This window comes from Netta rufina, assembly GCF_964035555.1.
Source record: "Netta rufina genome assembly, chromosome: 1".
In the NCBI taxonomy this organism is placed as follows: Eukaryota; Metazoa; Chordata; class Aves; order Anseriformes; family Anatidae; genus Netta; species Netta rufina.
The window spans coordinates 168,882,742-168,909,326 of record NC_140123.1 but is presented as its reverse complement, the minus strand read 5'-3'; the positions used below and the strand labels follow the sequence as shown (position 1 = coordinate 168,909,326).

The 26,585-nt window shown below is 42.7% G+C and overlaps 1 protein-coding gene across 1 annotated transcript in view; it reads right to left on the bottom strand.

Moving 5' to 3' along the window:
* PTPRR (protein tyrosine phosphatase receptor type R) overlaps nt 1-26,585 on the bottom strand; it is a gene marked incomplete at its 3' end in the record, with an annotated part of 141,724 nt that overhangs the window by 38,907 nt on the left and 76,232 nt on the right. The window contains exons 5-6 of the mRNA XM_084302340.1: nt 21,474-21,584; nt 14,867-15,129 (exon numbers count right to left, since the gene is read on the bottom strand). Coding sequence (XP_084158466.1) covers nt 14,867-15,129; nt 21,474-21,584 — 374 coding nt within the window. The remainder of the gene's footprint in view (nt 1-14,866; nt 15,130-21,473; nt 21,585-26,585) is intronic.

The following is a 26,585-nucleotide window of genomic DNA, read 5'->3' as shown; positions in this document are numbered from 1 at the left end:
AACTGAAGTGCTCAAGACTTAGAAGTTGCAATCAAGGAGCTAACTAACAAGATGGAAGAAGAATTAGCATTAGAAGCAAAACTAAAACCCAAGGTTCCCTAAATTTCTCAAATTACTTTAAATCATTTTGAAGTCATTTGTCACAAACATTCTTACCTAAAGGAAATTGCTCTTCAACTGACTTTAAGATTCAGTATCATTTATGTCAATCATTTGCTTAAAAAACAACAACAGCACAGGAATACAAACTGAGTTTGATAGAAAACCTATAACTATGAATATAAAATGACAGAATAATGTTGCATTAAAGGATAACATGCATCACGACGAATTGATACAGCCTGACACCTGGACATTTAAGCTCAGGACTAGAAGGGAGGCAATTGATCAAGGTACACTGATCCTAGCTATCTTCCAGAAAGAAGATGTGCTACTTCTGCTCATGTTTGCTCTCCCACACTGCTCTCATAGTATTCTAGTGTTACATTATTATTTTTTCCTATTTATTTGACACTTGAACAACTGATGCTTTCTACCTCTCATTCTGGGGAAGAGGTCCAGAGGTAACTAGAGCAGGCTGTGTGCCTACTGAAAAGGAGAAGAAGGGATATACAGCTACTGGGAGACAAGACTTCCGCACCCCTGCAGCCTCCTAGCCACTAGAAACCTTCTGTCAGCATCCTCCAGCCCTCTCTGAGTCCACAGACACTGATCAGGAGCCTCAGCTATAATGTTTAAACAGTTCTTCTGGAAAGCGAAGGCACTTGATGTTCTCTCCAGAGGGTCTGATCTTGTTCCCACAGCCATGAGCGAGAGCAGGCCAATACTTCTAGCACTAAATTGCAAACAATTCTCAGGATCTACTCAAAGCTCAGCATGTCAAAATGAACTAAGGAAACGGTTTTGACAAGTACTTCTGGACTAAGTTTTAAGCAATCAGTATCTGGTTAGGACAGGAATGGCTCAATATCCTGTAGAGGAAAACAGCTGACATGAGAGTAGTTTCAACTTTCCCTCTTTTAATCATGCTTTCTAATGTACTGCCAATTCACTCCTGTTCTGCCCTCGATAAGGCTATGCTGCTCTGCTACGGGAACTGACTGTTCAAAAATGCAAAGCTTATACAACCTCCCATCTTTTCCTGTAGATTATTTCTACATTAAAATTGCATTTTGTCACGCAAGCTCCTCTCTCCAATAAAATTTGAAGGGTAACATAAAGCTCTGCTTCTGACTCATTCTCACATATATGTGTTTTTAGCACAGATAAAAACTGAGTTAAGTGTTCAGAAATAAAAATAAATGAAGATGCTAATTTGTTGTGCTCATTTGAGCTGTTTTTTCCAAGTGCTGAATAAATGTTTACTAATTTATGGTTAATTTGCTTTAGATGGTAGAGCTTTAATTGAATGCAGTCATGTTTATTGCTACTATTACTTGCTCGCATTGCAGCATTGCTCTATTTCATACTGGAGGCCTCATTGCACAAGCATACAGGATGACCTGTTCTCTCTCCGATTAATGCACACGCTAATTTAAACCAAGCTATAATGAATATGAACAAAAGGGATTAAAAGAATAGGGGAAGGAAAAAGAGGATGGGGAGGAATAGCAATTAGCTGTTAAGGCTGCACAGATTAAACAAAGGCACAGGTTATTGAGTTCACAGAATGCATTTACTAAAGGTAAACCAATAAGAACCATTAAATATATATATATATATATAATGTCTGCTGCATTTTTTGTTTGAAAATTGAAAAAAAAAAATCAAAACATTTTCTGTCCACCTTGTATGAATTGCCCCTCTACTGTTTCAGTCCATGAGTGCCTCCACAATGCCTTAGAGGAGCAGTAGCCAGGCACTGTCATTTCCCATCTAGATATCTTGGCTAGGTGCAAAGTCTGATTGCATTTCTCAGCACATGCCCAGCTCAGTTCTTTGCTGAGCACTATAGCTTGCCCAGAGGGTGCTTCCTGCAGTATTAGAGAACCGTCACCTATCTAAGAGAAGTGACCTAATAAATGGGAACAGAGAGATGCAACACTACAGAAGCAACTTCTAGGAAATACTTTAACAACTGCTTAACTGAGATGTTTTGCTATTTAGTTGGTCAGATCTACAGAAAAAAAAAAAAGTTTTTTCAACTTTAGATAAAAAAAAATTATTTTTCTTCATAGCAGAAGTAATCTCAGTAAGTCTCTTTAGCATAATGTGTTTGTTCCATACTAATTAACCTCTTAAGCACAATCTCTACCTCCAGCCTGCACCTGCTGCTCATTTAAAGAACAAATATACAGCCGTTAAATCCAAACAAGCAGGTATATAATCCATTAACAAATTGATGTACTTCAGTACTTTCTTGAGAAAATCAGTCAATCTGGAAAAAGGCATGGCTAGAAATACGCTTCATGTAAATGAGCAGAGAGTGTTCTTACAGTATCAGCAAGAAAAAAAATATTTTTTATTGTTACTTGAAGACTAATCAGTACAATGAGTTCTTTCCTGGTGCATTTGCCATTTGGGAAAGACAGGAAGGAACATCTGGGAAAAGAGGCGTTTACTACACCCTGTCAACCTTAAGATAATATAAAAGCACATTCCTTGTTTATTTGACTTGGTCTTCATTATCTTTAAACTACTTCAAGTGTCACAGAGAAGATTTCTAAGCAGACAAATGAATTGTTAGTGTACTTTGAAGAAATTACTGAAAAACAGCAGTTCCTGGAGCATGTAAAACCTCCAGACCCACACCATTGTTCAACAAAGCTGCGCCCTCTATGGACAGTGCCCTTCGTTTCTGAAGGTTGTAGCTGATGAAATTGCACCATTCAGTGACACAGTGGACAAAGGCTGGCTGTACGGACCAAAAATCTTTCTAGCTCACACACTTTGGAAGGCGCAATCCCATTTCCAGAGTGACTTACATGCTTGAGTTATACTGTGAGCTGATGGGATGCAGGCTGTCAGAGCCAGGAGCCAGGAATGTACGCTCTGGTCTGCCACTGAGCTGGCAGAAGTTTTCTGAAATTTTCAGAGCTCACACCTAAGCTAAGTATGCAAACCTTTCTCTCTTCCCAGCATTTCTTCTTGATTCAGTTCAATTTTCTTCAGTAGTTTCCAGCCATGCTTTCTATGGGCAGGCTTGCTCAAACAGTCTATTAAGGTACAAAGTGACTGGATTCCCTTTGAAAAGGAGGTTTAGGATATCCACTTGGGCTTGCAATTTGAAATATAGCAATGCTTGAATGCTTTTAAAAGACAGCTGTAAGTCTCCACATACCAGAGTTTACTTCACCTCGCACTCCAGAGATTAGGTAGGGCTTTAGAAGTGGTATTGCCAAGCTGTGCAGTCCCATTTCGGGCTGAGCAGCTGATGAACAACATCCAGGTAAGTGGTCTGGAGCTCTTTTCTACAGAGCTCAGCAGGTCCCATGGCTTCTGTATGGAGGCTGTGGCCATGGTCACTGCCCTCATTCATCAGAGATGTTCCTACAGGGGAGTGCACAGGCTGGGCTCTAGAGAAGGGAAATGCAGCTGAGCCTGTGCCCAGAGATGAAGGCATGGGCCTGAGAAAAGGCTTCCTGCATCTGCTCTTCCAACATGCACTCTGCCAATGTATCAGTACGGACTGGAAATCTCAGAGTGAAATAATTAAAAACGCTTCAGATTCATAGCTCTTTGTTAGCAAAGGATTTGTGACCTTAAAAACCTCATATCACTTGATATAAATTCACTTCTGTGAATTTGAATAGAGAAGGGAAATGTGAGGAGTCTGATAAAAGCAGGGTTACTCTAAATACACATTGTATAATGAAATAAAGAGAAAGGAGAAGTCATATCTGAAAGATGACCGGACTGCTCTCCTTGCCCCAACCTGCCCTGTGTTTATCTCACCCCAAACCCTCTCAACACGTACAGCTCCCTCTAGCTAAGGATGTGACGTGGGGCACATTAACATTCGCTGACGGAGTGATGTAGCCATACAGTGTGCTACCTAAGACCACAGGTTGACTGGTATCCTGTTTTCAACTCTGGCCACCAAGAGGAAGTTTGGGGAAAGAACACAAGAGCAAAGTCAGCAGGAATTACCAATTACTTAATAAACAGAGGTGCTCCCTGTCAGTATGCCCCCCAGCTTCTGGCAGTCTGTAGCTTTGGAACATCCTGAGCCAAAGGCTGATCGCACATCTTTGTTTCTGGTGCCTTCTCTTCCATGATTTTTTCCTTCAGACAGCTCTTTGCTTACTCTATGACCTCTGCAGCACCCCAGGACAATGAGCTCCATAGCTTGGAGGCTTTGAGCTGGGCGATAGCCAACCCTGGACACGAGGACTGGAGCAGAATTTAGACCATCTACATTAGGGAAAATCCTTGTGATAAAGCAGAAAACATTTATTTCATTCTAATCTTATCAGCAAATTGCAAATGCATTCTCTGTAGCTGGAGGATTACCCTTGGGATTAATTACAATACCAGCTTTCTGCTTTCCACAATGCCTTCTTTTACAAACCTATTTAGCACGGTACTCTGAGGGCCGAATTCTCTTTGCAGATACCCCTACAAATCCACTGAGGCAAAACAAGTTAAATGGAGTCTATAGTGAAACAAGACCATGCAAATTGGATTTATTAGCTATTGTGTACTTCGCTGCAGCCCTGATTGTTTTCCTTTATTTGTTGTAAGGCTACTCTGTTATGTCCACCATCAAATCCAGGGAAAGGAACCGAGAGCCTCTGGACTATGTGAACGTCCCCCGGGGGAATTTACGACGACTCAGGATGGATTTGAGACAGCTCAGGGAGGGGAGAAGCAGCTTCCAGGGGACAGCGGGAAGTGGAAGCACCAGCCCTGACGGAGGGGCAGGCTCTGCCACCTCCTGCCCAGCGCTGGCTCCATCTCTCAGCGGCAGCAGCTGTTGGCCATCCCGAAGCATCGGGACGGAGTTCCCTAGAGAAACATTGTGCATAACGACATTTTTCTGTGTGGGAATTATATACAGTACTTCCCCTCCTGATGCCTATCACATATTTCAGCAGTCATTTGAAGTTGCTGTGCTCTGTTTTGCTCCTGTTATCAAATCGCAGTATTAACATAACAGGGATAATTATAGCTACCATAAATTAATAACAACAATGTGCGCTGTTTGTTAAGCATCAAAAGCATTTCTTTCACAGGCCACAAAAGGGAAGTCCCTGTCCCCAGAAAGAAATATCACTGCTGGAGCTTCTTACAGATTCCACCGGCCAGAGGATGGAATGAAGAGTTCAAGAGTCCAGGTATTTTATGAAGATAGGGCACTAATTTGCAATATCACCTGGGTTCGGATACTTAACCAGTTATATCTCACTTGCCTTCATATGAAAATAATAAAATGAGCTCCTGAAACATTCTTATGGCCACACTTAGCTAAGGTTCAAAGTCAAACCATACTGATGCAGCAGCTTGGACGTGATGGTACCGAAGGAGACAAACAGCTCTAGCAAGTACAGGACTGAAATGTCAGTGTCGTATGGGGTGAGCTGCTTACTACCTACAGGCAATGTTTCTTGGGCTGAGCCACTCGCACAGCATATTTTGGGCATCTTCATGCCTGTGATATTGCTTCTCCACTTCCTGAGGCTTGCCTGGTTGTCTGTACACATTTACTACCTTGTCTTACGTTTAGATTGTAAGCTTTTTGGATAGAGGATTTTTCCTTCTTTGTGTGTATACAGAACCTTGCACAGAGGGATCCTGATCTGCGACTGAGGCGCCCAGGTACTATATTAATATAAATGCCAAAGAGATTTTCCCACAAGAGCCAAGAAATAGAAATAGCCTGACCCACAGATTTACAGGCAGTGTTCTTTGAGGAAAGGTGTGTTTGCAAACAGGTGACATTTCTGCCAGCAAGTGATGTTAAGCTTTCTGTACATATTGGCTCTGACTGTGTAAAAGACCTCTGCTGAATTTCTATGACTGTTTTTTTTCTTTTTTCTCCCTAAAAGAAGCTGTGTGATTCAACAGTCATCATTTGCAAGTGTTCTTCTGACAAGGCACAGAAATAAAATGAATTATGATTGCAGTCAAAGAAGAGATTCATGGCCTGGCATATTAACTGATGGCTACAATACAAGCGGGATGCTCAGAAAGCATTGTCCAGTATGTGGCTTCCTGCAATTCAGAGACAGACTTACACATTTTATACTGCAGTTTTGGAGGGACTTTGATGTTTTGCTTTTCTTTCTTTAACTGCTGTGTCTGTGTCTGTTCCTAACGTTTTAAATTAAGGGAAATTGAGCTCAAGTCAGCTTTAGGCAGTCCTGCAGAACAGCTGGGCAAAAGGAATGGCATGATCAATGAGAAGTCCAGTTCAAAACAAAAGGTGAATAATTCTGTCTTAATTTGAAGCATGATCATTTTTCAGACATTGAAGGAGACTCTTCTATAAAGCTCACAAAACTGAACAACGAACTTTACTTGTAAATATCAAAACCCTATATATCTGGTATGGATGCTCTCTTCTATATGGGTTGTTCCTGAAACCAGCACCTGTGGGCTCTAGTCAAGGGCTCACGAGATGTAGTGGAGCTCACCCTGCCCAAAGGGACAGCCCAATCCTCACAACGAAAAAAAGCAGAGCCCAAGAAGAACTGAAGTCAGTCACTGGAAGGCTGCAGCCTTTGGTTTAACAGTGCTTAAAACACCAAACCCGCTGCTGGACAAGACAAGAAGATTACTCGCACATCTCCAACTAGTCATGAGCTCCGGGCTACAATGGCCTGTGTGATCCTAGGCCTCCAGAAGCATTTAAATACTCACATTGATATTTCCCCTCGGTTTCTTGAGCCGTGTGTTACTTTTCAAAAGATCAGCTGGACGAATCACTGCAAAGCCACCAAAACTGTCTACCAGATGGCGGCCACTGATTAATTTGTCTTAACTTAAGCCAAAAAGGAAGAAAATGTGATGGGTGGAGCAGTAAAGACAAGCACAATCAACATCCGACCAAAGAGGGTTTCCTGTCACCTTGGGAACAACACTGATTGGCACTGCGGTTTCCTGTGTACAAGCTAAAACCAGTAGCAACTAGAGTAACAAGAATAAACGCAAGATAAGAGACCTGGGAATACAATAAAATTATTATAAAATTCCTGACTAAACCTCACAGGATGGAAAAGGCAAAATCAAGTGTAGGCAGGGGCTGCATGCTAAACTGAGCACTTCCCTGCGTCTGAGAGGACATGAAGCTGCACCAGAAGATTTCTTCTGAGCAAGGGTGGGCTAATTTGCCTGAATTATCCACTCCCAGAAATGAACGTCATGTGCTTTGAAGAGCTTTTAGCTCTTTGCAAGAGGAAAAAAAAAGAAAAAGGATGTGGGACAATGTAGATGTGACAAAACTGAGATGGAGCTAGGAGAAGCAACATAACATCTCCTCTACCCACGCTAATGTTAAGTAATTTGCAAGAGGTGCTAGAGACACAGGGAAATGGGCTGTGGATGTGTGTTTGGGCAACGGCACGTAGTTATGTGCATCTGTTTATTTAGATCATTAACTCCCCTTGAGTATTGCTACAAGGAGTCCTAACACCAACCAAAACACCTCCTAAAACAGTGAGTAGGCGAATAGTAAAAATATGGTATTTAAAGGGTCTTTGTTAGGCTGGTGCCTGAGTTCACTTCCCCTTCAGAGAAACAAGACAATTCACATTCCTGCCCTCTTCCTAAAGTGCAGATAAGCAAAGACGTCTGCAATGGACTGGGCTGAGCAGACATTTGTGCAATTCAGAGGTCCGGTGTTTGTAGAAAGTTTTCAGAGAGACTTTGCACTAAGAGAATTGTTAGACAAGCGCAAGCTGGAGGTAAAGCACAATTCTGTGCCTAGTTAGCACTGAGCAGGAGACCCTCCCAGCTGGACCACATTTCATGTCCCCGTTACTCAGACCAGTTTCTCCCACCACCGTAGCACAGAGCCCTTGTCCTTCCCCTGTCACCCAACGTGCAGGTGCAGGCAGTCGTCCCGTGGCCTCTGTGGTGCCCGAGGAGGAGAGAAGCCACAGTGCTGGGCTGCGGGGACACCCCATGCTGAACGTGGGCTACCATAGGACATGCTCAGGACTTCTCCCATCATGCGAGCTGCCACACCAGCTGTGCACTTCTTGGTGTGCAAGTCACATCTACAGAAGCAATGAGGCAGTGCCAGGAAACAATCCCAGGCACTGCCACTCGGTAATCAATATTGCTGAATTTCAAGCCGTGCCCTCGGCTTGTTTTTAGCCTCTGCCAACAGGAGTTCTCCAAAACAATTAATTCCCTGGCATAGTTTGGGAGCTAGCACATACACAAAGCATTTTCAGCGGGCAGTCAGCATCCAGCCCCTGCTCGTTTGGAGGTAGAGGGAGTTTGGCAGCATGGACACGGACTAATCTCTGCTGCTTGGCCTCGGTGCTAGCAAACACTTCTTGGTGCATTGAATTCATTACTGCATCTAACACACTTGGACACAACACAGTTAAGGGGTCTGCCAAATTAGAGAATGCATTTTTAGGTACTTCTGAGAGTTTCTTTCCACACGCCTCTTAATCCGTGTGCGCAAATAGTAGCACGTAGTTCTTTTACTGTACTTCAGGCTGAGGGTCTCATCTGGGCTGCATCTCTTCAGATGGGCATGCCAGCCCGACAGCCTCCATGCATTGGACAGAGGAGGTTTATGTGGCACGTCCAAAGTGCTCTAATGAGTCGGTGGCAGAGACAGGCTGGAGCACAAGAATTCCTTTCTCCCACCTCCAAACTCTTTACTGCTCCCTGGTGCTTTCCAAATTCCTTTTGATAGGATATCAGTGTAAAATTGTTCTCCAGCTATTGCTTGTGTGCTGGCACATAGCTGTGCTTTGAACAATTGCACTGACATTTTCCTGAAAACAATCCCTAGGATTTAAATTAAGAATGCAGAAAGCATATTCAGCTCCACACAATAGGGTAAATTTATCCTCCAAATCTATGCAAAGCTAGTATATTTTAGCCAGGAAATTCAAGGCCCCTTCCTGTAAATATATTAAGTTCCCATGCTTGTGTCATAAACTACAAAAACTGGCATGTTTACAGGCCTCCGACTGCAAGGTGCTACCCTCTGAGTAGTACTTGCAGTGGTCGCTCACAATAGCCGGTTTTGTATAAAGATAGCAGATCAGCAGCACCATAATTATATTTGCAGCACCAACAGGGCTCTGTGATTTAAAAATCAGAACAGAACCAGACAGAATTGTTGGAAATTTTTTCTCATCTCCTAGAGAGGAGATTTGGTTGAACAGTGGTAGCCTGAGATGCAGCTGCCATTATAGTAATGAAATGAAGAGTACATCAGTTTTTTTAGCCTCTCTCCAACATTTCTTACTAAGCTGAACCAGGGTATTTATTTGGCACACAGTAGCATTAATATAGTAATTCATTTTAAAAGTACCTCTTCCAAACACCACCCCTGATTGGAACTTTACCTTTTGGTGTACTAGTCTCACAGACTAGTATGGGTTTCCAAACACTTTTTTTTTTTTTTTTTTAATTTTGTTTAGGTTACTTAACTATGTACTGTTTTTCTTTTCCATCAGAATATTTCATTTTCTCATAATACAAGGAAGCAGACAGGTGCAAGCATGTATCAGCTTTGCAATACACATTATTTTAACTTATTTTTTTTTCTCATTATAGTTACGATTACCTATTCTCACTATATGTCCAGAGAACATTTGCTCAAACTGGAGAAGAACCATCAACTTTCAGGCCTCTTCAGGATGATAACGGAGACCTCGTTGTTTGCAATCTATTACCCGTGGCTTAGATTTTTATAGTACTGCTCTTCTTTGTGGGAAAAAGCAACATCACGTGTGGTTCTCTCACAATCAGAGTTCAAGCCCCTGAGCTTTGCTCATGCTGGCTTTGCCTGCCTTCCCTTTCCCAGAGGCTCTTAAGTTCTTCTGTGTCCCAGAAGTGGTCCCACATAGCTACAGAATTCTTTTATTTCACATTTTTAAAATATGTTAGTATTTCACGCACCTGCCAGGGTTTTGTTCTAATTGGCAAACTTCTTTCTTCTGTTACCTCCTCAACTCTCTTGTATTTATTTGCACAGAAAAAAAAAACACACACCACCACCAAAACCCAACAACAAAAAACCCAAACCCCAAACTAAACCCAAAGAACTGAGTATAAAGCATTACATGGTCTGAATGAGAGTCTTGCATGCCCCTAGCATCCTGATACATGAGCACGAGGAGCTCTCCCTTTTAGACAGAATCATTATCTAATAAGTGTGTAACAGACCGAGAAAACAGTGCTGTGATTTTTCCCATTGATTATTTAGATTTAATAGACACGGTTTTAGGTCCTTGTGGCTAGGATAGAATACTAATGCTGGAGAAGACTTTCCAAAACACAGTTTGTTTTTTTGTTTTTTTTTAATATACACAACAGAGCACCTATTTCCTACATTTTCTTTTATTTCCTTCCATATATTTTTGCATGCTAGACAGTAACTAAATTATCTGAACAAAATAGAATGTTGTACACCAGTTGTCTGAAATACAGTTGTCCTAGTCGCAAATAATACCGTAACTAAAACCCAGCAGCACTGTCTGGGGAAAACGTAAATCTATTTGTAAAACAAGTGAACACTATGCTGTTGTGGTAACTTATTTATATCCCCACCGTGCTTGTGTTTTAACAACTCACTGCTTGTACTATGAACTTTTAATGCCTGACATGTCAGAATGAAATTTTAAATATCACATCCCACTTCACCAGACTCTAATTTTGGCTGGAACCATTCACATCAAGATAAATTTTGGGCCAACCAGCAGAATGAAATGAAGGCTTATTCTACTGGAAAAACAATATATATATATACATATATATATATATATATACATGCATATATATATAAAATTAATATAAACATGTGAAAGGCTAAGAAGAAAAAAGTGCTGATGCAGCATTCATGGTTATGCTCATGGAAGAGAAAAGGATAATTTACAACCTAAATTCAGGCATCAGCACTAAGATATATGACAGTTTGTCACAGATGACACCCACAGGAGAAAAACATTAGCTCTCCTTCTCCTTTGGTAAGGAACAACATCGTGGGGGTTGCCAATGGAAAAGGTTTTTGCTGCAAAGGAGCAGCAATTGTGAAAACACTAGAAGAGAGCAACTTTTAAGCATTCTGTACCAAACAATTCAGGGGATGCAATGAGACTTGGAAGAAAGCCTTTTGCCCGTTTGGCCTATGTCTCTAAGTGATAGAAAGGGAATCAATGCTTCTTTGCACTAACAAGCCTCTCAATTCTCCCTGATCATCCGCTTTTGGCCACCACTGCTTCATCAATTCCCTGACTGCATGCCGAGCACGGGCCAGCATCCTTGAGCTGTGCTCAGGACAGCAATTCATCTGCTGATGCCACAGGCCCAGTTGTGGTCCTGACTATGCAGCCACATTCTCAGCCAATGCTGAACTAAAAAATGCTGGCCAATTTGCCATCAGGTCTTCAGAGTTTACTGAAGCTTACCCAGGTTGGGCACCTGGGAAGGGGCAGCCCTGACTTTATGTACAGACTGGAGGGGGAGTGAAAGGCTGGAGGGCAGCCCCACAGAAATGGATCTGGGGGTTCTGGTTGGCAGCAAGCTGAAGACGAGCCAGCAGCGTGCCCTGGCAGCCAGGAGGCCAACATCACCCTGGGGTGCATCAGGCCCAGCACTGCCAGCTGGGCGAGGGAAGGGATTGTCCCGCTCTGCTCTGCGCTGGGCGGCCTCACCTCCAGCACCGTGTAGGGTTTGGGTGCCACACATGAGAAGAACATAAAACTATTAGAGGGTGTCCAAAGGAGGGCTGCAAAGATGCAGAAGGGTCTAGAGGACAAAATGTGTGAGGAGCAGCTGAGGTCCCCTGGTTTGCTCAGCCCCGAGCAGAGCAGGCTGAAGGGAGGCCTCATGGCAGCCTGCAGCTCCCTCAGGAGGGGAGCGGAGGGGCAGGCGCTGAGCTCTGCTCTCTGGGGACAGCGACAGGAACCGAGGGGACGGCATGGAGCTGGGACAGGGGAGGGTCAGGCTGGGGGTTAGGGAAAGGTTCTGCACCCAGAGGGTGCTCGGGCACTGGGAAAAGCTCCCCAGGGCAGTGGTCACAGCCTGAGGGAGTCCAAGCATCATTTGTACAAGGCTCTCAGACACCGGCTCTGATGTTTGGGTGCTGCTGTGTGGGGCCAGGAGCTGGACTCAGCGACCCGTGTGGGTCCTCCCCCAGCCGGGGGCTGCCCGAGAGACCCCACAGCCTCCCACAGCGGGGCAGCCGAGCGCTGTCCCGCCGGCACCGCCATGGCCTTGCCGTGTCGCCCGCCCGCTGTAGGTGTCGCTGTTCCCCCGGCCAAGGGCAGCGCCGCTCCGCAGCCACCCCCGGCCGGGACCGGCCCCGGGGCTCCGGGCTCGCCCCGGCCCGGGCAGCAGCGGGGCAGCAGCCTGCTGCACAGCGGCATTAACCCGCGTGTGGCATAAAAATCCCGCGTGGCACCTCGTGCATTCGATAATGCAAATGTTGCATAACCTGCCGGGGAAACCGCGTCTTACATAAACAGCTGAGTGAGAGCCCCTTCAAAGAGATACGCGGCGAAAAAATGTCCGTGGACTTGGCTCGAGTGGTCAGGAGCAAAATGCATTTTGAGAAGCTGGACGTGCTCCCAGAACTGCCTATGGACAGCTCTCAATTAACAATTTGCCTGCCTCTGTACCAGGCAATGCAATTCTTATTAAAAACTGAAAGGTTCAGGTGTGCTCTGTGAGTACCCAGATCCACCACAGGTTCGCATTTAGTTGTGCCCTCTGAAGCAGAACCTCGTGTGCAGGGCAGGGAGATGAGCCAGATAATACTTGTCTCGTAAGTATCATCTGGCTTGCCTGCCCCAGCAGAGAGACAGAAACTTCCCATCTCAAAGGCTGGGCACAGCAGCTGGCTCACGCCCTGGTTTGGCCGACGGTCTGTTGATTTCTCTTTGAAGAAAGACAGCTTGCCCAGCCTGGACCATAAAAGGCATTTTATAACCACGGGTCACGCTCGAGAAATCAAAAGAGGCAGTTCAAATAGTTAAAAACTACTGCTCAGGAGCCTCTGTGCAGTCAACTGGCCAAAGGAGTCTCAGTGCTGACTTTGTCAACGAATCCCTGTACCCATAGAAGCCCATCAAGAGCTTCTTCCCCTGGCAGAAAACAAAACCAGGGTAGGAAACACTACTGAATGAGGTCCCTCAAGCTATGGCTATGGTCAGGAAGGGACTTTCAGGCTTGACCCCACTTTACCGATAAGAAAAGGGCTGTGAGCAGAGCATTTTGCACAGTGTGCTTTTTGCAGGACACAGACCACTGCCAGGTGTAATGACAATGGCCCAAGGCTACTTAAAGCAAGGTTGTTGGTGTGCAGGAAGGTGGAAAGGGATTTAAAATTGTCCTCATACCTGGTTGTCAGATGATGTCTGATGAAAAATGTATTGCTGCATTATTATATTTTGTCTCCAATGCTCCTGTGTTTCACAAGTTGTGTAAATTTGTTCACAGTACAGCATACAGTAAGTATAGAAGAAATATATATGATAATAGATGCTTTTTCAGAGGAAGAGAAGACAATCTATCCCCTGTAGTTTTCTCTCACATATCCCGTACTGCCTGCTTTATTTCTAGGATCTTGTGGAATGAAAGCAACTACCAAAAAATATTTACTCGCTTCCCCCATTCCTCATTTTGTGATACGACTACATATTTTATGACAGATCTGCCTTTCAGCATCTTTTACTTATGGAAGCCTCAATCCCCCTCCCGTAGCAGTGTCCGTAGTTCATAAACCCATTGATAAAATCTGTCACCAAAATCCCATTGTTCCAGCTGAATCAGAGCTACATCTCAGCTCTGAGAGTCCTCAGAGGGATCTCTCTCTTTGGTCTCCTTTTCCATTCTGCTTTCCCTGTCACATTTGCATGGTGTCTGTTCTTTCATTTATCTTCTGTGCCGGGGCAGAAGAGTTCAGTTGCACAGCTGCATGCTATGTTAGTTACTCAGAGCACTGATGCTTTATGAAAGCGGCCTGCAGCCATCAGGCAAGGAATTATATAGGTTTCTAACAGAGGAGAGACAGATGTCAGTGTGCATTCTCCTGTGAGAAGAAGAACTGGTTTTATAAAAAGAACACTGGCCCAGTTTTTTAAAGGTGAAATGAGTTTTTGCACAATATCTGGTGCACAAGTATTTCTAAGGAGCTGACCATGAGGGTTGCGTTCATTAGTAATCACTTCTTTTTCTTTTTTGTAAAGTCTGTAGACCTTGGGCTGTATCCCTACCATCATGGAAAGCTGTATTTAAGAAGAAATGATCTAAGGGTGATAATGGAATCACTGCATGAGAGTGGTGCATTTATTTGATATAAATATTTCTCCTTTCTAAGTTTCCCAAGTGTTAGGGATTCCCTGACACCACCAATGTCCTTTGCTGACAAAATGTAAGCAGCCACTGTGCCCTCTGCCAGGATTTCCAGGATCAGAACACACAAAAATCAAGGGAAAATGACAAAAAAAATTATATTTGTGGTAATTGTTGGAAAGGGGAAGAAACAAATTCACAAAGAGAATTCTGATACTGCAGTTATCTCAGCTCGAACTTCTCTCTCATTGCTCATATGAAAAGGAAAGGAAAGGAAAGGAGGAAATTCATGAGATAAGACACTAACAACACTAAAATCCCACTTCTAAGATGTTGTAAAGTGACCTCTCCGGTCAATTGACAGAATTGCCATATGAAATCAAGCGACATGAATATAACAAAGCAGAATAAATTCTGAATGTGCTGGGCACCATCCTACCTTTCCTGGAGCCCCACAGGTTTCATTCTGAAAGGAGATGGACTGGCACACGGGGGAGGTTTGAGCTCAGGAACACATTGGCCTTGAGGGTCCACTACCACATTGACAACCTTTGGAGCCTGTTCAGGCTGGACCATGCTGTTGGTGGTCTTATACTCGGACTGAGATGTCTGCAGGGGAAGCGGTGCGAGGTGGATCTCCTGCTTCTTTTCCTTCTCTTGTCTCAGTGACAACTGGATCTTCTCCTTTAGTCTGTACAGAACCTATTGGAACAGAGCAGAAAGTCTGGTCTTAATTCCCTGGTAAACAAGGTAAGAAAGAAACCACAAATACAGTAAGATCGTTAAATGTGGCTTTCATTCCTAGAAGTTAAGCCACAAGTTGTGTTGCATGGCATTTCTCACAGCAGGATAAATATTTCCATTACATAAATCACCGTGAGTACACGTGGGCGGTAGGGTTTTTAACAGTTCTCGTTGTGAGCCAGTAATTATTTGTAATACCAGTGGTTGTATTATTAAAGGGACAAAGAACACAGAATGGAAAGTAGTCACAAAAGTCACTGTGAATAAGGAAACACTGATAAATAAAGTGGTTGTAGAACATTTTATAAGGTTTCTAACACAAGAGTGACAATGGCACAAAATAAAATAAATACTTATGATATATCCAGATCTAACTACAGCAACTTCAGTTTAAGAGCAGATGATCTTAAAAGCTTTTACTCATTTTGTATGGAACTGATAGTTGCACAGGGTAATTTTACCAGGCCACTTTTGTAATGGTTGCTACCACCGTGAAATACTCCTCAGGAACCCAAGGATGTTCCTCAATATCCTCAAATAAACATAACCCCTTCTGCAATAAAGCCGAACCAACATGTGGTCTGTGAAGCTATTTAGGGATCTGTGTCAGTTCAGAAAAGTGTGTTTTACAATTAGTGAGACATTGATAGCTGAACATACTAAATGTGTAGCAAAAGCTTTTCAGAAAGTTGTACTGATCCTCTTCCCCTGAGCTCCACAAGGCTGTTCTCATGCGGTGGCTTGGCAAGGTCTGGCAAGTACATTGTGCTCAGTCCTGTTACTCCAAAGGAGCCTGTGTTACACTTGTGTAACATATCACATCGCTCTTGAGGTGGAACATAAAAATAATTTCCAAGCTGTAGTTGAGCAACCTGAAAAATGTGCCTAAAAACCATGAAACTTAAGAGAATTTCCATCGTGTCTTCTGTGACAGTCGTACTACTGTAAGTATTGTGTGTGGAGGTGGGTGAAAGGCATTTACACAGCTCTTTGATGGTGCCTGCTTATACCTATATACTTTCTACTCTGCTTTATCTGTTGCTATAAAGCACTCTAATTGAATCCTGCTTTGCAAAGCCATAGAAACAGAGCCTAGACCAAAGCATTATTTTCTGCTGCATTTTTTGACAGCTGTTTCCCTGCTAGCACTGCATGGAGATCTACCACTCCAGAGCTTTCCAGCGAAGATTGGATATATCTGATGGGTTTGTTTTTTCAAGGATTAGCATTAGAGGTTTATCTGGGAACTGACCTAATGTCATTAGCAATACACCCATTAAACAAGACTTAGCTACATAAACCATCTGTTCATTCAGAAGAGTTTAGAATTAAATTGCACGGATAAGATAAGCTGCTCTTTGCCACTATTTTGCAGAAAAACAGCCCTGCTGTGAAGCAAGGACACAGGTATCAATAAAGATAAAAAGAGGATTTGAAATATTTTAACCCTCTTTTGCCCCAGTGATCACTTTGGTCTCATCTCTCAGATATATAGCTGAGACATTCACAGTCATGACAATATTAACCATACCTTCTTGTCACTGATGTATTTTGACTTATTTTTTTTTGTTTGTTTTTTCTTCTTTTTTTTTCTTTTTATTTCCCCTGGAGACCCAGGAAATTACGGGGATGGGCTCTGAAACTCTGGACTGCTATTATTTGCTATGCATTTTGATACTCTATTACTAGCACCTAGAAAAAAGACAGCCTCCCACTGGCAGAAGTTGAAAAAAAAAGGTGAAGAACCACATTTGATCCTTAGAAAGTGTGGTCTAGGCCTGTTGGTTTTTTTGTAATGAATTCCAGGTAAAAGTCACAAAAACAAATGGACAAAAAGACAGTGGTCAATCCAGTTGCCAAGCTCTGAAAAGTGCACTTAGTTGGGCTCATATTTCAAGTCACATTAAACATGTCTGTCAGTACAGGTGAAAACAGATGCAAAGCCCCTGAACTAAAAGAAATGATTTGTTCAGATACCTCAGAAGATTAAGTATGCAAATTATCAAGAAGCATGGAGCAACTGAGCAACATTAAGTGCTGTTTTCCAGGACATACAAGGTGGGTCATCTCTTCATTTTTCATGCATTAGACTTGGGGTTTGAAACCTCAGTTCTTACAAAAATGACTCCTTTTTCTCTGTCCTCTTTGACTCAGATTGCATGGAAGACTGACAGCGTACCGACAGCACGATACGCACTCTCCATTTCTACTCAGTGGTCTGCAAGAGAAAGCTGACATGCTAGCATTGCCAGAACCTCCTGGCTACCCACTCAAACTACCAGTGGATACTCCTTTTACTCCTCTTCAGAGAGGAATGAGCAATCCCAAAGAGAGAATTAGGTGTCTGGGATGAAGATCTTGGCAACCGTTACGCGGAGAAGCGATAGGAAAACTCATCTGCCTACAGATACTTAGGGCACCCAGGGCTGCATAGCGAAATCTCGCCGAAACCAAGGAAATTAAGGTGGTTCACTCCAATTAAAAGTGTTTTCTCTAATGAGTGCTTATCAACAAGTGTATGCGGCCGTGTGCATACCTCTGCCTGAGCTGGGCTGCTCTGTGTGTGCGTACACATGAGATGAAAACCAACTAGCAAAATTTCCCTCAAACCCTGGGGAGGGTATGAAAGAGCAATGTGCTAGTCACGTTGTTTAATGAACTATTAGTGGGAGGCACTTGGATACCTTGATTTCAGTGCACTATAAAAGGCTTTATGGAAGGAGAATAAAAGAATTCAGACAATCCGGGACTAGTTTATACACAAAAATGTTAATTTCAAGACTGTTTAAACACTATTGCAGTATGATTAAACTGTGTACCTTTAATTTTGCTTTAAATCTTTAAACTGTTAAAAAAAGAGCTGAAGTTGGTGGGTTGATATTAGTTAGCTGCAGAAAGCCTATAATCAAATTGCTCTCAGAAGCCCTGCACCATTTTATGAATCCTGAAACTTGTAAGTTTAGAAACAAGTGATAGGCCATGTGAAAAATCGGATATTAAAATGTTGATTTTTTGTTATTCAATATTCTTCTTGTTATTTCCAAAATACATTCATGAAGCTGAAATATATTCCTAATTTAAGTAACTATCTCCCGAAAGCATCAAATAACTGTTCATAATTTATAAAGCACTGGAGCCAGTAATAAAACTTAGACTCTCACAATTTGTTGACAAGACAAAATCCATGCCTTTCATTATTTTAAATGAAAAAATATTCCTACTTTTTGATATTTTTTTTTAAAGTGGGAAAAAGAACAACATTTATAACCTCTCTTATCTCAACTAGCTACAAGTATTTCATAATCTGAAAATGATACTTCCAGACCACTTGAGTTTTTTATATATAGAGGTTATATTTTCAAAAAGAAAGAGAAAGGATATGAAAATATATTGATTTATCACAACAGGCAAAATTATAAAACTAGTATGAAATATTGATAGCAAATAATTTAATCCACTGTCATATATTGTGTTATTTATTACATTTAGAGATGGCTCAATTATTTCTCTACGTAAAGCAAAAATAGAGCCCTATTTCACACATAGGAGCACTTAAAGGAGTTATCCCAACTTAGCCCTGTGCTTGGCATACTTTGTAAAAGACACACGATGTTCCCAGCCGAAGTGAGCCCCTGGTCTGTCCTGCTGCTGAGGGCAGCAGTGAGCTGTGCGTTGGCCTGCTGGTAGGATGAATCCCTCCTGGGATGCCCGAGGCTCATCCTGTGGCAACGAGGACCGGCCAAGTAAATACGCAGAATGACCAGAGAGGTATAATCTGCAAGTCTGAGTTCAGCTTACGTGCTGCTGTATCTCACCCTCTAGCGATACTCTGCACTGTAAATTTTTATGTAATAGAGGCCAGATATTTGTTAAATTCCAGCCAAGTATTAAGAAGCCTGAAGGCTGTTAATGCGCAGTGCTCTTGCAGTGCAGGGAAATGTCGTGATTTGTACAACCTGGTTAAGAGACAAGGCTGCAGGTTTAATATTTCTGTAGTAATTTCATAAAACAAAGCATTGACACAGACAACTGAGCTGCCTTACACTAAGCACTGTTGATCATCCTCAATGATCACCTTGACCATCACTTAATTCACTTCCTACTCCATGCTTTAAAGGACACTTCCAAGTCACCTGCGGATGCGGACTCAGCTTTCTGCTTTTGGACCCTTTAAACTATGAAGAACCACCCAAAAGCAATCCGGTGCCCACCCTGGAACTTTAAAAAAGAGGCCTCATTTGGGTGGTCTCATATGAGGACAACAGCCAGAGCCACACAGAACCAGCTCCAATGCCTTACACTAGGGCTGAATGATCCAAGAGACTGCTTTTCACAAATACGTGAAGTGGGACGAAAAACAAAGTGCACTGTTTGTTAGCCTTATAGATCTCACATACTTCCTTTTCAGTGGGTCCCAGCAAAATCTGAGTCAGTGCCCATTTACATGGTCTGAAGAGTAGCACACATAAAGATGCAGATTGGAGCCAGGAGGGGACAGAAAAGCGAATGCCTGCAGAAAGGACCACAGCACCACAGTAAACCCAGCTGGAAGGGAGCTCAAGGCATCTACTAGTCTTTCCCCCTGCCCTAACTCCAGATCAGCTATACTCAAAGTCATCCTGACAGATGTTTGCCTAAAACCTCAATTGATGAAAACTCCCAGGCTTCCCCAGGCAATGCGCTCCAGGGCTTAGTGACCCACACGATTACAAAGTTCTTTCTAATGATGCGACAGAGTGACTCTTTCAAAAATTTGCTTCTTGTCCTATACCTAGTGGACAGAGGAGTACCTTCTTCTTTACCACAGCCTTTGAAAACTCAACACATTCTCATATTGAGTTTTCTCAACACGATTCTCAAACATGAAGATCTTAGAGATTGTGACCTAATTTATACATGTACATCCCAGGGAAGGAACTGCAATTTTTGCAACAACATGATGTTACTTATTCCCTTCAGTATGGGCTCTGCTGTACTGCTGGAGCCCATCCTAAAAATTGTTGCTTCACCAGGCAGTTCCTACGTTGTATTTATGCACACAATGGGGTTCTTTTCCAACAGCACTTTTGCTACTTCACAGCTTTTCCCCATTCTGCTAAGAATATTCTAAGTTCTGATAGCATCCTCCACAATGTTTACAGTTCCCAATATTATCTACATCTTCCAAATAATTAATGAAATGTTATGTAGTACCATGACCAGGACAGACACTATGCTCTACAGCCTTCCAGTTAAAGTCAGTAATGGACAAAATATCCTGTGTTCTTCTCTTTTGAGTAAAAATTTACTTTGCTATCTTTGAGGGAGATGGCAAGGAGAAATGAAAATGACTAGAAGGAAGTTATATAAAAGAACAATTTTTGTAAGAGCAAAAAAGTAATTTTCAAATATTTTGGAGAGTTCTTAAGCTTTAAAAAGGTTATATTATATATTTTATGCTCTTTTAGATTTTTAGTTTGAATATTTTTTCCATCTTAAGGTTGTAAGTGGGAAATCCATCTAGGTTACAGAAAAATAAGTATGTTTGAAAGCAAAATAGTATAAAACACTCCAAGATGCTATGAATTCATAAATGCTGAGAACTGTCACAGAATTCAGTAAATCCATAGGTTTATGCACCACAGAAGATAAAAAAAAAAAAAAAAAAAGCGAAACAGCCTGTGAAGTCAGTGGTGCTGGAGCCTTGTTTGTGTTCTGTGTGACCATTGCACGTCGCACATTCAGCATATTGTAATTACACCCAGTGCCCAGAAACGTGGCCACTGAACTCACACAGTGTGACTGTCAGAGCTGTTCAAAGACACGATCACTCCTTCGTGTACTCAGTAATCATTTCAGTTTAAAATTTGTATATTCAGTGCCTGAACACAGACACGTGCTCTCTCTCTTTCTAACAAATGTACATTGCCAAGAGTGTATCAATGTGGTATTGTTTTATTATCCAACAGAACCGAAATGCAGTAGCCTAACATGACTTCAGGGATCCTGGGACCTAGTAAGAATGTTGAGAAGTCATCACTCACATCACTGTAGAGTTACTTTGCAGACTCAAGAGCCCACAGTTTATTTCTTCAGCTTTCTTCAAAGACATTCTTCAGTTGGACTCAGAATATCTCAAGAAACATTTTTCTTCAAACTTTGGCTTCAGCACGATGAGAGTGACCAATCATTCGTTACCTTCTAGCTGAGTTTTTAACAGCTTTGAGGAAACACCTCTCACGTAAAGAATGTTACTCTATCCTTCAAAACTGAGAAAAGCACAAAGTAAAGAACAGCAAAAAAAGGTAAAAAAGCAAACTTACCATTAAACAAGTTACTAGAATGACAAAGATGCTGAGAAATATGACAACTGCATAAAATCCTTCTTTGCTCCAGATTTTGTCTGCTTCCCGCTGGTCTTGCAAAACATTTTTCTTTTTTAAGCAGTAAAAAAGAAAGAGGAAGAGGAAAAAAAAAAAGTTACACAGTAGCGCGTGCAGATTAAATAGCTCTCGTCAGGCATTAATCACCGTCCCCAGCAGGCAGGGCTCACATTCCCAAGTCGATGGCACTTACTCTGAGTACCTACCCTAGCTAAGTACCCTGCCCGTGTGCGACACGGGGGTCTGAGATCTTCCTTGTGACCGCTTTAAAGCTCTTCCCACGCAGCCAGTGCCCTGGTTTGCGGTTTAGGCAAACAGGGCTCGTGCTCCTTCTTGGAAACTACCTGGCTGATCAGGCAAAAGGGCAGCGCTCTGGCGTGGGCTGAGGAAACTGCTCACGCTGCCCATTTCTCCATGCTGCTTATCTCCTGCCCCACCACCCACACACCAGCCTCTGACCTGCTTGCACTTTACACAGAAGTGAGAACAGGTGACTCGCTGGCTCGCCTGCGCCAGCCAAGACACCCTGATGCTGCTACCTTTACAGTATCTACCCGCGTATATGTACATAAATAAAAAAAACTCTGATTATGTTTCCTGTAATCTCGTTATCCATCTAGCTGTAATTCTGATTATGCTTCCAGTAATCTCGTTATCTTTGGGTTCCTGCTGATAGTGCGTTTCTGAAACAGCTGTGCACACTGAAATTTGCAGAACTCCTGGGGAACTCCTGCAGATTACAAAACAATAATAATTGTAAAAGCATTTATTCTTGGCCTTGTTGCAGTGCGGTGACCTGCTTAGGCTATTAGATTACCAAAATATCACTGTTTCCAAATACAAGTTTGGTAGCAGAAACAGGGCACACGCGCCCTCAGCCTCACAGCAATGCGTTATTCACAATAAAGTAGGGATCCCTGCAAGAACAGAAACCTTCTGCTGTGCGGTTCCCCGACAGAAGTTCAGCAGACATTGCTCTCCCCCTCTCCATCTATTTGCCTTTCTTTATTTTCACTGTGTATTTTTGGTATAGTTCTCAGACTGAGTTAAAAAAAACAACATTTTTAAAATCCTGGTTTCCATTCTCCATTTTCAAGGTCCAGGTGTTTCTCCTCCACCAAAGCTCCCTATGACAGTTCCTATCCCTCAATTACAGTTCTCGTTTAATGAGTGAGTTACCTCCCCATCGCAAGGTGGCCTTCTTTCCTCTCGGGGGACAGACACTGTGCCCCCACAGAGGAAAGAGTTTGTGTAGAGATGAGTGGCTGCTCCTGGGACCTGTGCTCCTACAGCACTGGGACCTGAATGGAAACCCTTCACGCCCTTCTGCCAGAGTACAGACACAGGCTTGGAAAATTAATATGAGTATTTGTGTGTGTGTGTAATTACACAGTGTTTCATAGGCTGTGCTGGTAAGTAGTACAGGTATCATGGGCTAACAAGGGCTGTAAGCGTCAGGCTTCTGTTCAACACCTTAAGACACCGCAGCTTGCAAAGCTGAGCTGGAAATCGTGCCAAATCTTTATGCAAAAGCTGTTCCTAGACATCCATGCCACACAGCCGCTGTAGGGTGGTGCAGCAATGGGTGCGACCTGCTGCCTCGGCGCACAGAGGTTGCTCCCCTGTGCTCCCAGCGCCGCGGCTGCTCCCGGAGAGCTCCTTGGGGCAAAAACAGCAGCCACAGCACTGCCCCGTGGGCTATAGCCCGGCTGCCTAGCCCTGGTTGTCTCACCTTGCTGGTGTTTCAGATCTGTGAGGAGGAAATCTAGGAGAAAAGCAGGTTCTGGAGGAGATCGGGGTGTGCCAACCTTTTGTAAGTGAATGATTGTGGTGGTTTTTTTTTGTACTTCTTCACTGAAAGGGCAAATACACTGGAAAGTAAATGAAGAGCTAACAGGATTTTTTTGACACAATGGGTAAAAGAATTTAATTAACCAAAATTCATTAGTGTCACAAAACCTTTTAAATATTTTTATATTTGACAATATAAATAACTGAGCCTAAGCAAATTAATCTCTGTGATTTCTGTCTAATGGTGCATGTGTTCGGTACACATATTTTCCAGATTCATCTAAAGTTCAAAGAATATTAACAAATGTTGTAAAAAAAAAGTAAAAGAAAAATTATGCTATGCCTTTAACACATGCAATGCACTGTTTTAAAACACTGAAGCAGTACCTTCACCCAACAAAAAAAATCTCTCCCCTGGTCTACCTGGGCAGTATTGAGGAGAGCAGAATTCTTGCTTCAGCTGCTCCCTAATGACAGAAGAGGCTGTGACCTCCAGTAACTGAGTCATTTCGTTTCCCTGATAAGAAATTGCTTTCTGAAATGTTAGCGCTGCTAAGTCAGAACTTTGCTCCTGGATCTCAGAGAGAGCTGATAAGAGGGACAGCAATTGCCACGATCACTGCAAATTGCTAACACCCAGGAAACAAGCTCGCAGGATGGCCAAACACAGAGGAAAAAGTAAAAAAAAGGGAGAGCGAGTGCTTCTGTCCATGGTGATGGGCCCAGAGCCTCCCACACAGCAATGTGCTCTGTCTCAGTTGACTGATGTTGCTCCACATTTCTCGCACTCAGCTTTTCCCTGCCTGCAAATCCACTACAGCTTGCAGCCGGTTTTTGAGGAGTGGGAGTATACAACAGTCATCAGAGGACAGGAAGATAAAGTCAGCGAAAAGGCACAGCTGGTAAAGGCAGGGGGAATACAGGAGCAGGTGGGCTGGCTGGGGAGTTTCAGTAGCTCAGGCCCTGCCAGGTCCCAAAGCAAGCCTGGCTACAGGGAGGATGGCCATCATCACGTCCATCATCCTTGGTGTCTGTCTCCGTTCCCTAAGAAGTCCCCACAGTTAGGTGATTTAGGCAGAATTAGCCAGGTTCATTAAACAGTTTTAATTTGGCATCATTTAAGGTGGGAAAGAATCACATTGTATATTCTACACAATCCCTTGCTATTGCTAGCCGCATTGAGGAGTGCCTGCAGAAGGGTCTGCTTTGCTCTACAGTGGAACAAGTGTGTTTAGACCAATGACTTGTTATAGACTTAAAACCCCAGACATTATGAATCTACTTTTCATACTGGTTTTATGGAAACCTAGTGGATTATTTCTACAAACAATTAAAATGAGCAGCCAGCTCTTGGTGATATCAAGAGAGACACTATCCTGAAGGAGTCTGGGACTGAAACACCCCACCAAGATTTCAGGAGCTGCTAGGAAAATTAAGTCTTCATGGGAAAAAAAGGTGAATTCTTAAATTGTATCAGGTAATCCCACCTAGTTCCTTAGGCTGAAATGATCATGGAAGCAAGGCAAGCTGCAGTTCAGGGCTCAGAGGAAAGCTTCCAGGGAGCTAAGGATTGAACCTTAAAGATCAAGCAGGGTTCATCGAAGTTCATACTGGGTTGCTTTGCTTTTTTCAGCTATTTAACTAAGTTAGCTAAGGCAGGGCAGGAAGGTCTGATGAGAAATCACTTCCCCTTCAGTGAAAATATGCAGGAACGTCAGTGGTCTCCTCAAACACTAGATAACTGCCACTTAATATTCCCTATGACAAAGCCTCCTCAAAGATACTAACTATGCAACATTTTGCTTTTGCCAAGGTCACCTTTCAGTTTCATGACCATTCTCTCCACACCGGTATTCACTCCTTGCATGTGTGTGCGATGAAGTGATGTGATCTCATGGAAACGCTGACAGCCTGGAGGCTCCCCTTCATGCACCAGCCAGCTCACTGACTTATGGTTTCTGTATGGTTTAAGTGCATGACTGGTTCCTTTGATTTCTTCTCTAGCAGCAGTTAATATCACACACTTCAAAGGCAAACAATAGAAGCCTAATAGAGGCTGCTGTAATTGTACATTTTGGGATTGCATAATTTTGGAATATACTCTCCCATGCAGATTTCTCCTTAGTGCCACATCTTCCAGCTAGCAGTTAGTTTATCTCACAAAGCATGGTAAACCCTGCTTTACTTACTGTAATTTCAATTACTTCTTTATCCAAACCCACTTCAAAGTCCTTTTCTACTCTACTAAACTCTGAAACTGCATAGTATTTTCTTTTTTTCTTTTTTCCTCAACACCATTTTAAGGCATTAGAATTCTCACAGAGACTGCATATGTGATTGAATTTAGTCCCATCAAGAAAAAACAGTTCAGTAGCTGCTTGTTATTGGGAAGTCTGCTCCCAGCCCTGCGACATGCTATGGATAAGAATACAGTCCTAAATTCCACTGCAGACACAAATTTTAGATCATAATAAAAGATCAAATGCTACAGCCACAATAGGCCTTTGGAAGAGAAAGGACAAATGAAAAGATCTATTGCCCTGGATCTTTGAAATGGCAATGACTCCATTAAATTAAATTTTCACGTTCCCACAGGTACCCTTCCCATTCTAGACCAGGCAGGAAAGGACTCTAGTGGTTCCTACAGCTAAGATATATAGGAAATCGTCTCTTCCAGCAACAGTAAGAAACTAGAATATGAGTTTTGAGACAGGTAATTAATTTAAAATAAAGTCATCAATGATTAATGCATCAGTAGCGTGAATTGGAAAGTTATTACTGGAATGAATGGAAATGCAGTGCCAGTCACCTACATCCACTGAGAGTTTTACTGTTCATGGTATCACATGGGCTGAGACTTTAGGAAAGAGCTTTAGTTTTCTACCCAGGTTTTCCTACACTACCTTGGTAAATTTTCTTAGGACATGGCAATCTCCCCTACCATTAACCCCTTCCAGCTGGGAGTCTAGTTTACACTAAGCCCTGCTGGAAAGAGTCAACCAAGCAAGCTCAGAGGAGGTACATCAAAGATGGGCTGAACTGCCTGCTGGAGGTATCTTTTTCTTTCAGTTTACTGCAGAGAAATGGTAGACTTTCAAGTCTTATGCAGCTAATAATGAAAAAGCTAAAATTGGAGACAAAATCCAGCCCTAATACCTCTGCGTCAGCCACCCACCTATGAAGATGAGGATAATGCTTCCTTTCTGCACAGATACACTGCTAGTGCACGTGTGATACTGGTTGGGAAGCGCTGATTCACAT